The sequence below is a fragment of the Thamnophis sirtalis genome, unplaced genomic scaffold, assembly GCF_051295495.1.
Source record: "Thamnophis sirtalis isolate CommonGarterSnake01/CBP01778 unplaced genomic scaffold, rThaSir2_p1.2 scaffold_5, whole genome shotgun sequence".
In the NCBI taxonomy this organism is placed as follows: Eukaryota; Metazoa; Chordata; class Lepidosauria; order Squamata; family Natricidae; genus Thamnophis; species Thamnophis sirtalis.
The window spans coordinates 30,521,127-30,537,466 of NW_028261385.1; the positions used below are offsets into that span (position 1 = coordinate 30,521,127).

Genomic DNA, 16,340 nt, shown 5'->3' on the forward strand with positions numbered 1-16,340 from the left:
ATTTTGTACAAATAAATGCAATCCACATTCGCTCACCACATTTCATATAAAAGTATCCACCTTTTTTGAGCATATTGTTTCTTTCTCATAATTTTAAGATACAACAACTGCCAAAAAATGTGCTTGCAAATCCATAATGTCCATGAAGAAAGAATGAAATTACTTAGTTGGAAATTGTTGCTTGACCAGGAAGCAACTATGGTCACCTAATACACTATCACTTCTTTTAGTATTTATGCAGATTTTTCCTGATGGACTCTGCAGTGAATTTTGTGAACTAACAAGGATAACACTCTTTCTCTTTCTCAGTCTCTTTATTAGGGTGGAAGAAGATTCCAACCAAAAGGTTCAGATTAGGAAATTCCTAAATATTACTTCTATGCAGGATAGAATGTACATTCGTTTATTTTTCACATTTCTGAACATCCCATCTCCCTCAAAGAGAGATATATTTGAGTGCATAGATCAGGGGTGTCAAACTCACTTCACAATGGTGTCATGTGACATATCATGACTTTTCCCCCCCTTCACTAAAGTGGGCATGGGTGTGGCCAGTGCGTGACGCATCCATCCCTTGGGCTCTGAATTTGACATCCCTGGCATAGATGATCAATCATAAATAAATAGTTAAAAGCAAACAGACTAGTTCCCTGAATTGGTATCTCTGAGGCTGTGAGGCAGTAATTAAATTTACCTACTTAGCACATTATTGATTTCTTCATTCCTTCCATATTTTGGTATTAATTTCTTTACATTAAAGTATCCCTCATATATACCCTCAGAATTCTTTTTTGCAGATTCTATGCAAAAAGTTTGATTAAGGAAGAAATATACTCTTAATTCATAAGGTGCATTGACCTTATGAATTAAGAAAGCTTTTGATTTGTTAACTTCAGCTTAGCCTTAAATTTTCCTTTTATTTGCTAATGATAACAGACCTGTATGTAGTGCACACACTGATCCACTGCAGAACAGTTGGGTATATTGTATCCTTCGTAAAATTAAAAGTCTTGACTGAACATGTTTTCACTGAACCATACTTTAGCAAATGTGTTAAGAAGCCTTTTGTCATAGTCATCTGTAACTCTTCCACCATATATCACAAGATTTATATAGGTACTGTATATGTTTAGAAATTGAAAATATAAATCTAGGTTATTTAAGCTTTTATATCTATTTGTAAAGATCATGTATTAGTTGCCTTTTTTATTCATACACATGCTTCACTCATTACTAATTTCATTTCCCTTTTCCGGACTGGATCCCCTAGCTGCACATAATGAGCTATCTTATTTACCAGTGATACACTATATGCAGAATCTCCGAAATAAGTACATAAAATATACATTACAGTATCTGTCAGCTTCACTTGTTTTCATGTCATAAAAGTAGTGTTCACAGTTAATTCATTTCATCTTGTTTTTGCTGTTCTTGCAGGTGATGTTCGAAGGCTTGAAACAGTGTTAGAATCTATTCAGAAAAACATTCACTCCTCATCACACATTTTCAAGCTTGCCCAAGATGCTTTTAAAATAGCAACACTTATGGACAGTTTGCCGGATATTACCCTTCTAAAAGTCTCTCTGGAGCTGGGTCTTCAGGTATTTTTCCATCATGGAATTTTAATGTTGAAATTAGAGGGAAACAAATACTTATACATATTCAGCTCTGGCTTGCTATTGCTTTCTTTCAATATGTGGGTTGTTGTTTTTTTTAAAAAAAATTCTCTTCAACTTTGAGGTTTCCTGGTGTTGTCTAGTCCAAAGTCCAAAACTGCTTATCTTTTGAGGCCAGTCATAATTGGCTGATATTGCAGCAAGAATCATACCTGTTTGGATTAATCTTTCACACACACACACACACACACCTAGGCACACACACACCTACCCCTACCTACCTACCTACCTACCTACTTTGGAACTGAAATTGTCTTAACCTGTGTTGAATCAATAAGTTGCTGCTCTGTGCAGTAGAATAAAATAGTTTAAAACTAGAAATGAATGAGATTAGTTGATCACCATCTCCCATTGGATCTGTTTTCCCAGACACTACCTGGGAATTCTGGGATTTGAAATCCACACATCTTAATGTTGGGGAAGTTGAGAAACACTGTGTTAGAGGAATGGGACAGTTTCCACAAAACTGTCCTGTTCAGAGTTTGAAAGAGTAAAGGGGAGAAATGTTCATGGATGAAATCTTGCTGATGAATGGGGTTTATTGGATGCCATGCTTTGGACATTCAAATAACACTATATGGGTAGTTCTTGACTTACAGACATTTGTTCAGAGTTACAACACACTGAAAAAAGTGATGTATGATAGTTTTTCACACAGCATCTCTGTGGTAACATGATGAAAATTCAGACACTTGGCAACTTGGCATATATTTACGATAGTTGCATTGTCCCAGGGTCGTGTGATTGTCTTTGACAATCTCACAAGCAAAGTCAATAGGGAAGCCAGATTCACTTAATGACTGCAGGAATTCACTTAATAACTGTGGCAAGAAAGGTCCTAAAATGAGCCAAACCTCACTTAACAACTGTTTTGTTTAGCAATGGAGATTTTGTGCTCAGTTGTGATTATACATCGAGGATTATCTGTTCTTAATACAGAGAACATAGATGAATAGCAATGCACATTAATAGTTATGTGTATGTTTGTAATTTCAGTTCAGAAATAGAAGAACATTTTAATAGGTTTACAAATAATACCAGAATGTGGAAAATACTCACAAGCAATCCACCTAGCAGCCATAAAAATGGCATCTAAGAAGAACAAGCAACAAAATGTGTGATCTAGCAAAATATAAAATTGCTATAGAGTGTATGCTACATTTTCTGAGTTTTTCCCAGTCTGGATGATCTAAAGCAATTAAAGCTTCAATCATATCAAAGAGAAATTGATGTTAAACTTTGTGGTGTATCTCCATCTCATTCATTCTAGAAGCTGAATTGTAAGAGTTGCTTTGATTCCATATCAAGAAATAAATATAAATAAGTAAGAGGTAATATTACATAACTCAAGTGAAAGAATACAGCACAAAGAATTACAAAAATTAGAATTATTTCCTTCTCCTCATTTCTTTTGCAGTGCCCGATGCATGACATAAGATACATTGATTACAGATATAATGGTTTGCAGCTGATCTAGATTAAAATTTTTACATAGTCACCACAATGTGTTTGGCTATTCAGAGCTAACATATTCTAAAGCAACAAAAATGTCTCAAGGGAAATATTTCTCTTTTAATAGGTGATGCGCATGACATTGTCAACGTTAAATTGGCGGCGGCGGGAAATGGTGAGGTGGTTGGTGACATGTGCAACAGAAGTAGGTATGTGTTGCCACTGATCTCTGCAGAATCCTGATTTAATTTGTGTGGTAAACAATATAATCACTTCTGGTGCATAAGAATTTGCATGCTGTTTTCGTCTTGATTGCATTATGTCATATAGATTTCCAGAGAAAATTGTAGCAGCAGTACATTAAAAAAACATGCTGGTTTGATGTTTTGGCCTTGGTCCAGTAATGTCACATAAATTGGGAATACAAAACGGTAGCATTTTGTACAGAAATGTAACCCTAGGCTTCTTTAATTACGTGAAGGAAATTTATCCAGTGCCTTTTCTATTTAAGATAGCAGAAATGGCTTGGAATGCAGTTCATAAGACTACAGTGGTACCTTGGTACTCAACTACTGTGAAACTCACCAAGTTTGATACTCACCATTTTTTGATGTGAAAATTTTGTCCTGGTACTCATTGTTTGTTTGGCACTCAATGCACAAGCTAGAACTTGTGACTCACTACCTTATTCCTTATGGAAAAATGTGTTTGATACTTTGTTTTTGGTACTCATGGTACCTCCCAGAACCAAATAAGACTGAGTACTGAGATACCATCGTATAGAATTTTATCCACAGTGCATTTATAGCTATAAGGATAAATTATTTGTTATAGTTTATTTAAAAACAACACCTAAAACATAATATTTGGATTTGTTATAAGGACCAGGGTGTAAAACTGAGGAATTTAAGATAGGTCTCTGATGTTCTAATGAAAAGGAAGTGTTCCCAACAATGGGCAAATTCTTAAAGTAAATTTAATTTGAGAAAGGATGTGCACTCTTCACACATTCTGCTGAACTTTCTAACTAGTCTAAACCCCTGAACATAGTATTAATGTACCTAAAACTTACTTGTTTTCCTTGATATATTTAACATTTGTTAATAGGCATAATAGTTTAGACCCATCAGCTGCAAGTAATTTCTAAGAAACCCAAATCAGACCAGATTTCATTTGGACTGTAAAGGAATTTTTAATTGTAACTATAAATTTTCCCTAAAATGAATTGCTCTTGTTGACCAATCTGGGGCTGAAAAATGGTAGCTTGTTAGGATTTCAGTTACTCCTTTCTAAGATTTGCCCTTCCTAATCTTCATAGCAAAGGAGGTATATCTGGTGATTTAACAGTATCCTATTGGCAAGCAAATTGCTTAATTTTGTATTAATTTTGGTACAGTTGTGTGTGTATGTGTCACTTCCATAAGGAAACTGTGATGCAATGCAAAGATCACTTTTGAGACATACGCAAGTTCATAAATAAATGAGGGTGTGTTTGTTTATGTAAATGAAGGAAAGCATTGAATGGAGCAGGAGAAAGGTGTACATGTATATGCAAGCGCATAGTACAACAGGACCCAGATGAGTAAAATGAGGACCTTTGGGTGTGGTTAGCTGAGCGCACAGATGTGTGCAAATTATTTCAAGCAATAATGAGGCACTCAAGCTGCCTATAAGCTTCAGTTTATAGACCCCCATCAGTCATTGTTCGACCTCACAGAACAACAAAAGGGCACTAAAGAAACCAGCTCATTTCAAACAGGGAATCTGGCTGTGACTATAGGCAAAGGTATTTCAGCCAGGACACAAATTTCTATTTTCCTGTTGAGATTATATTCAGTGCTATGTAGACATGTTCTGTCTTATTTGGGGGATGGAATGGTGTAAAAGGATGCCAGTTCCTTGGGGAATATGTCGGATGCTAGGACTTGTTTGTACAAATGTGCAGTGCTAGATTGAGAGTTTATTATAGTCTTGAGGGTTTTTTTTATCTGTAGCCATTCAGATCTACATGAGGCCTTCAACATTAAGTGGGGAATAGGCTAAAGTAGCAACAAGCAACAATCTCTGACAAATCAAGGAGACTGGGGCTGTAAATTGCTCTTTTTCTATTGAGAGCAATTGGGAAAGAGCTGCCATATCTGCTTAGAGAACGCAAACATTTTGAAACAACTTCAGGTTTGAACAGAGGGGGAAAGCTAGTCACTGTTGAGATGGATTAATTAAATTATTTTAAAAATTATTAGCCAGCCTTCGAAATCAATGTTTTCTCAGGACAACGTAGGGAAATTGCCTGATAAAAATTTGGAAGAAAAACATTTCACAATCCATAGAAACAACCAAAGGCAACGTAATGGGGTAAAATAAATAACAGGCTGATATACGCTACCCAGTATACCGTGATGAAGCTCTTAAGAGCAGTAGATGGCTACTGTCTAAACATTATCATATAAATTGATTAAAATGCCTGGCAGAGGAAAAGTATCTTGCTCGCCACTGAGAACTCTATAAGATCTGCAGCAGGCATGCTTATTGGGGAAAGTATTCCACAATAAGTGGTGTGAAGGAATGTAGACTTGGTCTCAGAAATGGGGAAGGATTAATTGAGCTGTTAAGGGGAGAATTCCAGAAAAGGAGTCCTGAGAAAGAGAAAAGGGTAGGAAAGAAAGTTAGAATAATTCAATCTTGATTTTTCTTTGGGTTAGATAGAAACTCTGACAGGTTTTCAAGGTTCTGTTATTCTATCCCACAAAAATAAGCAATTCCCACATCCAATGTTCCATAAGCTGGTCTTCAAGAAGCTTGCTTCAGTGGTTTAACTCAGTTCATCTTTAAGGTGCAGCCACCGGTCCCTTCACTCTGGAGTAATGGACCCAACCTTAGCTGTGTCAAGGAAACATTTGCAGAACGATGCCCAACTGCCATATACGTGGTTAAGCGTCCTATGGTGCAAGGACCTCCTATGGCATGTGAAGGCACATATGGATAAGCATGCAGACCACAAAACAAAAACCTCAGCCAGCATAGAAGAATGGTATGGTGGATGGTATCAAAAGCTATGAAGGGATCTAGGATTCTCAGTACCGTTTCCTGGTCTGAATCCCAATTGGAATGATTTGCCTAATTCACTTCCACAAGTCCCATCCAAATCCTTTCATAAATCCATTATGCGTATGTCACAGTTAAAATACATTCACTTTCAAGCAATCAAGTTTTTTAACCTACTATGCAAGAATTCCTACAATCCTGCTTTTCTATTAATAAAGTCAAGGCTTGCCTATGAGAAATAGGCATAATAATGGGATAGAGGGTGCGGGATGGGTGAAAGGGGGCCAGGGAGATAGCAAGGAGAGAGGGGGGGAATCTGTTACCAACTTCAACTTTGAGACTGATTTATACATCCCATTGATCAGCATGAGGGATGTGCAAAACAGGTTGTTCAAATCATTTTAGGAATGTTTCTTGAAACTGTCCCTTCTGAAGCTGAAAAATTGTTTCCTATTCATAGCTGTGTCAAGGAAATACTTGCAGAACGATTAAAACATTTATTTTGAATGTTATTTTTTTAAATATTTACTTATTACTGTGGGGGTGGGAAGCAAAATGCTGTAATTTTGTTTTTCAACAGTACAAAATGAAAATTGCAAGAAAATTATGGAAAAAAAGGAATAATGATAAAAAATATTACTGAAAAAAAATAGGCGAAAGGGTTTGGGGGCAAGGCTCTTTTGAGTTCTGATTTTTAAAGTGTATGTTCCTTTGATGTTTTAGGCAGAATTATATTAGAATTTGCAGGTACCACTCTCCAGACAAATTGCAGGATAAATCCTTCAGACAAAGAGGTTTTGTGAATTATTTCAGCTGTGTCCTATCCATTACGGCAAGAGAGGGCAGCTGAGCTCTTGGGAGATGAGTAGAAGGTGGGAGAGATGGCAAGTTTACCAGATGCCATAGCATATTGGAGAGAACTGTAGAGTGCATAAAGGACAGTGCTATTGGACTTGTGATACACAGGGCGTTGCCGTATCTGCAGGCACAGATGGCAGAAGCAGTTGCTGGACATACCACTTCCTGTTATCAGCAGGTAGTTCTGTTGGCCACTTGGTCCCACTTTTTCTCTCCCTGCTCTTTTCAAACTCGTTTTTAGAGAAGGTGGGGATGTGTGTTTATGTTGCCGGTGCAGCATCTTTGTCTCTGTAGTACCAAAAAGTTTTCCATTCAAGTTGCTGTGCTTTTCTTCAGACAGCCACTGATTTGATAGAAATACCTTATTTCAGCTTGCTATTTGATTTTGAGCAGGCTTGGGGATGTTTAATGAAGCTGTTTGGGTTGCCAGTATATTCCAAAAGGAGCTTTGGGGGGGGGGGTAGAGGATATTTTCATTTTAGAGAAGAAAGATGAGATTCTCTGGTGCTGAATTCAATCATTGGTGCAGAGCACGCTGTGTTTTCAAAGTGCAGGTACCGTTGGAAGCTTCTGTAAGTGGTTCTCCCAAGTATTCAGCTCTTTCTTCAGTCTTTTGAGCCAGTCTTTGTAACAGATATTTTTTTCTGTGTCTTACAGGTGTGTATGCATTGGATAGCATCATGCAAAACTGGTTTACACTTTTCACTCCAACTGAAGCTACTAGTATTGTTGCTACCACAGTAATGTCCAACAGCACTATAGTCCGCTTGCATCTAGACTGCCATCAGCAGGAGAAACTGGCCAGCAGTGCTAGGACGCTTGCTCTACAGTGTGCCATGAAGGATCCTCAGAACTGCGCCCTCTCCGCACTGACCTTATGTGAAAAGGATCACATAGCTTTTGAGACCGCTTACCAAATTGTTCTTGATGCCGCTGCAACTGGCATGAGCTACACACAGCTTTTCACAATAGCACGATACATGGAACACCGTGGTTACCCTGTGCGGGCCTATAAACTGGCCACGTTGGCCATGACGCATCTCAACCTGAGTTACAATCAGGATACACACCCTGCCATTAATGATGTTTTATGGGCTTGTGCACTTAGCCACTCCCTTGGAAAAAATGAATTGGCGGCTATAATACCTCTGGTGGTCAAAAGTGTCAAATGTGCAACAGTACTGTCAGACATCTTGCGTAGATGTACTTTGACCACTCCTGGATTGGTGGGACTTCACGGAAGGAGGAACTCTGGTAAGCTCATGTCCTTGGACAAAGCCCCCTTAAGGCAACTCCTAGATGCCACAATTGGAGCATATATTAACACAACACACTCTCGGCTCACGCACATCAGTCCCCGGCATTACAGCGAGTTTATAGAATTCCTGAGTAAGGCCCGTGAGACTTTTTTAATGGCTCACGATGGACACATTCAGTTTACCCAGTTCATTGACAACCTAAAACAAATCTACAAAGGCAAAAAGAAACTGATGATGTTGGTCCGCGAACGATTTGGTTGACAAAAAGAGAAAAAGCGTGAATGGATGGGGGAGGGGGGGAGGGCAATACATTTTTACTTGAGCCTGCCTTTGTATCCTTTTTAACTTAAAACAGAGCCACACCGGTATTATATGTGTATAGTTCTATACTAAGTTTGCAAAACTAAAATGTCACATTGTGAAAGTATGTGTGTCCCCCCCCCTTCCTTTTCTGTTTTGTATGAAAGATTTGAGAGGCTTAAAAGAGAAGTTTGGTTTACACTGAGTCTATGTTGTCAAGTGGCAAAAGTCCACCAAGCTCTCCCATTCTTTCTGTCTAATCCACAGCCTCAAAACAAAAGAGAGAGAGAGAGAGAGAGAGAGAGAGAAAGAGAGAAAGAAAGAGAGAGAGAGAGAGAGAAAAGAAAAAAATATATTGCAATGGCTTTAAAAAAAAAACCAAACAAAAACACCTCCATCCTGTGATAAGTACCTCGAATGGCTCCAGCTTTACTCTTTTGTAATTCATCCTGAACATTTCAGCTTATTTAAATGAACCAACCACCCAAATAACAAATAGTTTGAAAGGCTGACCCACGTGGCTTTGCAGTGCTTGTTCATCCAGAAGCATGGCACAACACAACGCTTGCGCATGTGGAAACTTAGCGACTGTCAACATACATTCTCAGGGATTTATCTGAAAAACATAAAATTAAATTAAAGAATGAGAGCATTTATTGTACTGTATATATATATATATTATAGTATATGTCGGAATATTGGGAAAAAATATAACATTAACTAATTTATTTAAAAAAATCTATAATGCGAAATACTTGAAGCTGCAGTAGCTTGGTTTTGAACAAAAACAAGGAAACATATGAAAAAGATCAAGTGCTTCTAGCTACAGGGGTTGGCTCAAGTGACGAACTGAACATGCTGGGCATCTATGCAGAGCCACCTTTTGGATTGCATTCTTGGATGGAAATTAGGGGAAAATTATACGTATATATATATATATTTATACAGATGCGTGTATGCATATGTATATGTATACACACTTGTGCACTTGTAACAGGCACTCTAGTAAAGAGGGGACAACACAGCCAGAGCAGCAAGCCTTAGCATTAAGAATACAGTATGCCAGATTTGGGGTTTGTGCCTCCTAGCCTAGAAAACTTAAATATCCCTTTTTTCATATCATAGGATGGCTATGGATAATAATGGACCACATTGTTACTACTTGTAAACTTAGCAGTATGCATGCAAATTATATTGGGTTCCAGTCCCTGAAATGCCTGCCTATTTTGTTGAAGCGATTTATTTTACCACTTCTCATAAAGTATATTACAGAAGCAACAGTATACTGAAAATGGCTTTGGCATCTAGCCAGTTGTTTCAAGGGCCTGGTTATCCCATGTGATTTGTGTGTGTTGCCCTTCCGTCATTGGTGGTAGCCGTGTAGTACATCCTTGTCTGTAGCTACCTGCAGTGTTTTCCAAATGATTGACATAATACATTACGCCTTTGCAGGAGCTATTAATAAGCTAATCTTATTCTGCATAGGTATTTGACTTTGTGCAGGACAGAAAGTTGGTATGACTGTTCTACTTTTCAGTTAGTTTTTTTTAAAAAACAAACAAACCAACGAAGTATTTTTATTTCCTCTAGAATTACTTCAGAAGAAAAGCAGCCTTCTATCTTGCCTTGTCTTAATGCTTTAAAATAACCAAACTGGAGATCTAACTACCAAACTGTTCATTATATTCTTATTACCAATTTTGGTTACAGTATAGTGTCTTTTACTTTAGCTGATGGTTCTGTACCTTTGTGCATTTAATGCATTTTTTTTTAACGTTTTGGTGCAAAAGTTGTCCCGTGTCTCTTGTTCTTTTCACTAGAGAACATGCTAGAGGTATGTTTGTAGATTTTTTTTTATTTAGAGGGAAAAATGTTCCATGCTCTCCATTTTATTTATTATACTAGGAAAAAAAGGTTGTACTTCCTCACCCATGTAAACATCCTCATGAAGTTGAAAGTAATTAAGATTTGATACACTGATATCAATTTATTTATGTAACTAAATCACTGTTTTATAAACTTGTTAATGATCAACAATTCTTTTGTTTTGATTAAAATTAGTTTTTTGAAAGTTGATTTTAGACTCCTTTATGTGTCTGTTGCTTGTGCATGGATACTGAAAATGTTTCTCTGAATGGACACTTCCTTTTTCCTTACTTTGTTAGAAACTAGAATCACAAGTTAGTAATGTGCATTTTGACCAAGTATGTAGTATGAACTTATTGTGGTTTATTTTGGTTATATCTTGGAAAGCCAGAAAAAAATGACTTGTGTAAATCATGGTTCCATAAACAGTTGATAAGCATAACATGTAAGCACAGCCTTATCACCAATGAAATATTTCATAGTTACTAGGAAAGCAATCTTGACTCCTCAATACTTGCGTTGAGATGAAATTCTAAGCCATCATTAAACCAACGTGCAAAGAGAGTTAACTGAGACAAGAAATTGCCAAAGAACCCAGGTTTAACTTTGCACCATTTGTGGCAACCAAGTAAATAGTTATAGCTTATCAATTCAGTACATATATGATGTGCACACACAGACACATACTTGTAAGCTGCTAGCGTAGGGCTTCTAGGATAGAAACCAGGTTTTACCTGAATCATGGTTTTTGTAGTCCGCTCTTGCATTACAAAAAGAGGAACTTCACAAATGCATTAGAAAATTGGGGAAGTAATTCATCTATCAATAAAATCTGTATTGGACAAATACAAGATCCATAATTAAAATTGCAGACAGTACTTTACATGTACGCATTTTTATTCAAATAGATATTCATTTGATATTATATATCTTGGACAGACATATAAAGATAAATATAAAAACAAGTGCAGTAGAAAAATCTTAGCAGTGTGATCTAGTGTTTAATACATTAGACTTACAAGCTAGGAAAATGTGAGCTCTAGTCCTGTTTTAGGCAAACATCCAACAAAGTGACTTAGATACAGGTACAGATTAACAGAGTTGGAAGGGACCTTGTAGATCATGGAGTCCAAGCCCAAGCAGGAGACCCTACACCATTTCTGACGGATGGCAGTCCAGTCTCTTCTTGAAAGCTTCCAGTGATGAAGCTCCCGCAACTTCTAAAGGCAACTTCTGTTCCATTGGTTGATTTGTCCACACAGTCACCAGGAATCAACACTAATTCAAAGAAACAAGAAAAGAAAAATATTAACAATGCAATCCAATGTGCAGCATCTTAATTCAAGAGTAAGCATATCAATGGAACTTCAAAATTTTTGAACATTTTGATGCAGTTAAGCCTTAGAACACAGCATTGTCATGTGAAACATTGAGAATCGAAATCTCAGATTCAATTGCTGTATCATTTTTTAAAAAACAGTTAAATGACATGGGCATTTTTCTATATACTATATGTTAGTGATCAAGACAAGAAAAATGAGTTCTTTTTCATCTATTCCAATTTAATTTTGTGAAATTTCGAGCTCCCACAAATCTCGTCCAGATTTCTCCACTTGAGTTGATAAGATAAATATGGTTATAATTAAAATGACAAGAAAGATGCAGCAATGTACTGAAAACCTCTGTTCACCTGCATACTTCTGTATAGTACATGGAAACAAAACATTTTTTATTAAAAAGAATAAAAGCCACTTATTTTCTGCCAACTAACAACCAATATCTTTGGAAGAGTTTACATTGCTAAATGTTTTGTTTTGACAGTGTTTCTGCAGAAAATAGTTCAGTTTTATTTGTTATTTAAAGAGTGGGTAGACTTGATTCTCAAGAATTATTTATTAGCCCACAATATTATGCAACATAGTGAAGAAAAAAATAAATTCGGACACTTAAAACCATGCTATTTATAAGTGCTGAAATGGAGACAGTAGATTGAACACAAAATTGGTTTAGTGTCCTTGTAAGATAATACCTGATTGCAAAGGATAAAGGTGATGTTAGTTCCATCCAACTTTGAAAGCATAAATAAAACCAATACATCTGAGTAATGTGAAACATGGTACAGTCTTCTGGGTTAATTTGACTGTTCCTAATAAAAATGTCACCAACCATGACTTGGACAAATCTAAAATAATATGTTGATAGCCAAGTTTTGTGCAGTGGTTAAAAATGTTAGGTTAAGAGCTGTGATTCAGTTCTCTCTCACCTTAGGCAGGAAGCCAGCTCGGTGACCTTGGGCCAGTTTCTGTCTCTCAGCCTTAGGAAGGAGGTAATCACAAATCACTTCTGAAAAACCTGGCGAAGAAAACTGCAGGGACTTGTCCAGGAAGTCTCCAGGAGTCAAGTCTGATTTCAAAGATGCACCTATTTACAGACACACAAAATACGTGAAATAAATATTATAATGGTAGTTGGAAAGTTAGATAAATGGATGTGGAAAAAACAGATTAGGGGACAAATTGTAGCTTGGCAATCTTTGTATTTCATAATGGTGTTTGTCTCCCATACTTTATGAAAGGTACTTTTTACACTCTTTAGTAACAAGGGACACTGGTTCAAAATATAGCTGACTTCGTTGCTTACCATGAATTCTACGCTGTAATTTCACTATTGGCTTTATCTGGCTTTGTAGGTTACTAGTCCAAAATGTAGCCTTTTTGTCATCTGATTTGAAGTGCTTTCTGTTGGGCAAGTTTCAGATTTTCTTTTTCTTTTCTTTTTTTGCCTTTTGTCTGCATTTTATCCACTTAATGTTACCCCTCTCTTCTTGGAACAAGTCCTTTGCTGACAATTTTTATAACCTCACCCACCTAGAATGGAACTCTTCAATTTCCTTCTCATTCTCTTCTACAGCACTGTAAACAATGGAACCTGAAATGTGATGTTTTCTCCAAACCTAGACCAAAACGTTGTACTGCTTTGCTTATATGTACTCTGTTTTACTTGCACATTTTTGTCTGATTCTCAGTTGTAGGGGAGAAGCCTTAGAATAATATTCCAAAGCAATTTGATTACATTCCTATTATTCCTACTATTTTAGTGGGCCACACAAACATACCCACTGATGTGGATTTCACGCCATTTTACAAGAATTATACAAAAACAAAGTATAAAAATGTCAGAAAACTATGTTTATCTGAAAATCAATATAAAATAACAACTGAGAATCAATATTGATGTATCGGATCTCATTAAACCAATGGAGACCATCAGAAATAGAAAAGAGCCTGAGATGATAAAGACATACCATAATGTGTAATATTTGTCCTTTTTTGGACCTCTTCTCCTATCTCATGCCAGTGAATTCTGGGAGGATCTAAAAGAAAAGATGAAAATCCAATGGAAATAAGAGTGGGCATCTAATTTCTGGAAATATTGTTTTCCACACTGATGATGTTACCTAGTTCAAGTAATGAAACATCTGCAAGAAAACAACCAAGCTCAGAGAGCACCAAGGACTTCTCCTTTCAACCATGTGCTACAAATATTCTCCTTTATCAGTATGCAAACACTAAATCCAACCATTTCACTTATCTCTGTAGATACGCTCTGTAAAATGCCATCGTTAAATAAATCAATAAAGCAACCATTGCTATAAATGCACTTCTTTATTTAGACTTTGCGAAAAATGCAAATTCCTGATGATAAAATAACCTTACTGTTCTTTATCTTCATCTGGCAGTTTTGGAACAAGAATAATCTTTGTCAGCTCTGTACAACTGCATAGTGTTATGCAGCCATTGTAGGAGAAGAACCTAATTAGACATAGTCCATAGCATCTCCTCCACCAACCATTGTTATTAAAATGCATAAGCTTTCATGAAGTATGTTGCAGTTCACAAAAGCTTATAATAAAAATGGTTGGAAAATCTGCTACCAAATGGCTTCCAATTTAGAGCTGTGCAGTGGTTTTGCAATAGCTCTTAGGGCTCTGCCCTTGGATTTTCTTTCCCAGCTAGCAATGCAGGTGTGCAAGCATTTACACAGCAACAGGCCTAAGTGGCTTCTAAAGCAACTGTACAAAGAAGTGAAACTGTGCTTTGAACAAGCTCCCACGCATTGCAAAGGATCACTCTATAACACTTTTCCACATTGATGGAAAGTGGGACAAATGGATTACATTACAGAGAAGCGGTCAAGATAACTAAGAATCCTGAAGCAATTCCTTTCATGAACTCACAGGCCCACTGGAATATGTTATGGATTCTCTCTTAAATTTTCTTTTCATTTATTAAAATTTATTAAAATGCTGTCAGATATTCCCTTTACTCCCATTGCAAAGGATGCCTCTACACCTATTTTGTCCTTTCTGAAACAATATCCAAATAAAACATTCAGCTGCAGTAGTTCTTCATTTTTATTTCCTGAGAAAACCTAGATGCACATAGACCTCGTAAAATAATAATAATACTGGCCACTGTTTTGCTTGGTCCGTTACCTCATGCAGTTCCTGATTTTCTTAACATCATCTGTCACATGTCAGAAGAGGAAAGAAGCCAGCAAAGGCAAGCAAAATTACCCAGGTTCATGGGTGCTCCAAACATTGGATGTTTCTTAAAATCCAGATCCAGAGAATAGAACTGTGGATCAAAATGGTTTAGAATCAGGGGTGTCAAACTTATGGGTCATGGGCTGGATGTGTCACGTGCTGTGACGTGAGTTTGATACTCCTGGTTTAGATGCATGGATAGATTTTGCCTGAAAATGGCAGTATTATGTCTGGAAATAGAACTGGAGATGGAGCATGTACCATTCTGGAGTAGTATTTAGTTGTTTTGTTTTCAACTTGTCACTAGATTTATATTGAATGTTTTCTGTAGAACAGGTGTGTCAAACTCAAGGCCCGAGGGCCGGATCTGGCCCACAGGGTGCTTAGATCTGGCCCATGGGGCTGTCCTAGAAACAGCAAAGGACTGGCCTCCTACTGCTCTCTGCCAGGGAAAACAGAGCTCATGGGGGCCATGCATGGAGCTCCATTTTCACTGGCGGAGGGTGGCAGGAGGCTGTCGTGGCTGAAAATGGAGCTCGGGAGCCTGTTTTCGCTGGCTGTGTGACCGAGTGCTCAGGTCATCACAGACACCCCCAACACAAGTGATGTCAAGCTGGCCATGCCCACCCTGGCCACACCCACCTGGCCTCCAAGGTCAAACACAACCTTGATGCAGCCTTCAATGAAATCGAATTTGACACCCCTGCTGTAGAAGTTCAAGGGTATATACAAAAGCATGTTCTACTCAAGGTGATATACAAAAAACACCTGATCATACAATCACAAACATGTTATCATCCCACCTCTTCCAGCTACAACCCCACGACATACATTAGAGTTTGGCTCCTTAATTGTAGGACCATAGTGACAACCCAATATAAAAGGTTAACAAAACAAATTTATAGGGTATCAAATATCAGAGCTCCAAAGAAACCAGGTGCTGTGCATTTCATTCCAGAGCAAAGGCAAAGATTGGGTCCAGACCCACAGTCTAAATCAGTGTTTTTCAAAAGTGGCAACTTTTAAGAAGGGTAGACTTCAACTCTTAGAAGTCCGCTGCCAACATTCTGGGAATTGAAATCCACATATCTTAAAATGGCTAAGCTAAATAAACTCAGAATAAAGAATGGGCATTAGCAGAGATTGCTCTGATTGCTCTGATTAAAGAAAAAAAATACAAACACCTTTACTTCAACTTGGAAACCACTTCTGGACTTTGTGCTAGAGGTAGAAAAAGTTAAATCTTTGACCTTGGGTTTTACTGATTAGATAGATTTAGATTAGATAGTTGCAATTGGATAGTTTCTATTAGAATAGAATAGAATAAAATAAAATAGA

General features: G+C 37.3%; 1 protein-coding gene across 1 annotated transcript in view; it reads left to right on the plus strand.

Moving 5' to 3' along the window:
* The window catches only part of ZSWIM6 (zinc finger SWIM-type containing 6), a 102,922-nt gene extending 94,000 nt beyond the window's left edge, over nt 1-8,922 (plus strand). The window contains exons 12-14 of the mRNA XM_014055595.2: nt 1,438-1,601; nt 3,256-3,337; nt 7,689-8,922. Coding sequence (XP_013911070.2) covers nt 1,438-1,601; nt 3,256-3,337; nt 7,689-8,551 — 1,109 coding nt within the window. The 3' untranslated portion in view covers nt 8,552-8,922. The remainder of the gene's footprint in view (nt 1-1,437; nt 1,602-3,255; nt 3,338-7,688) is intronic.
* Nucleotides 8,923-16,340: the final 7,418 nt, after the last annotated feature.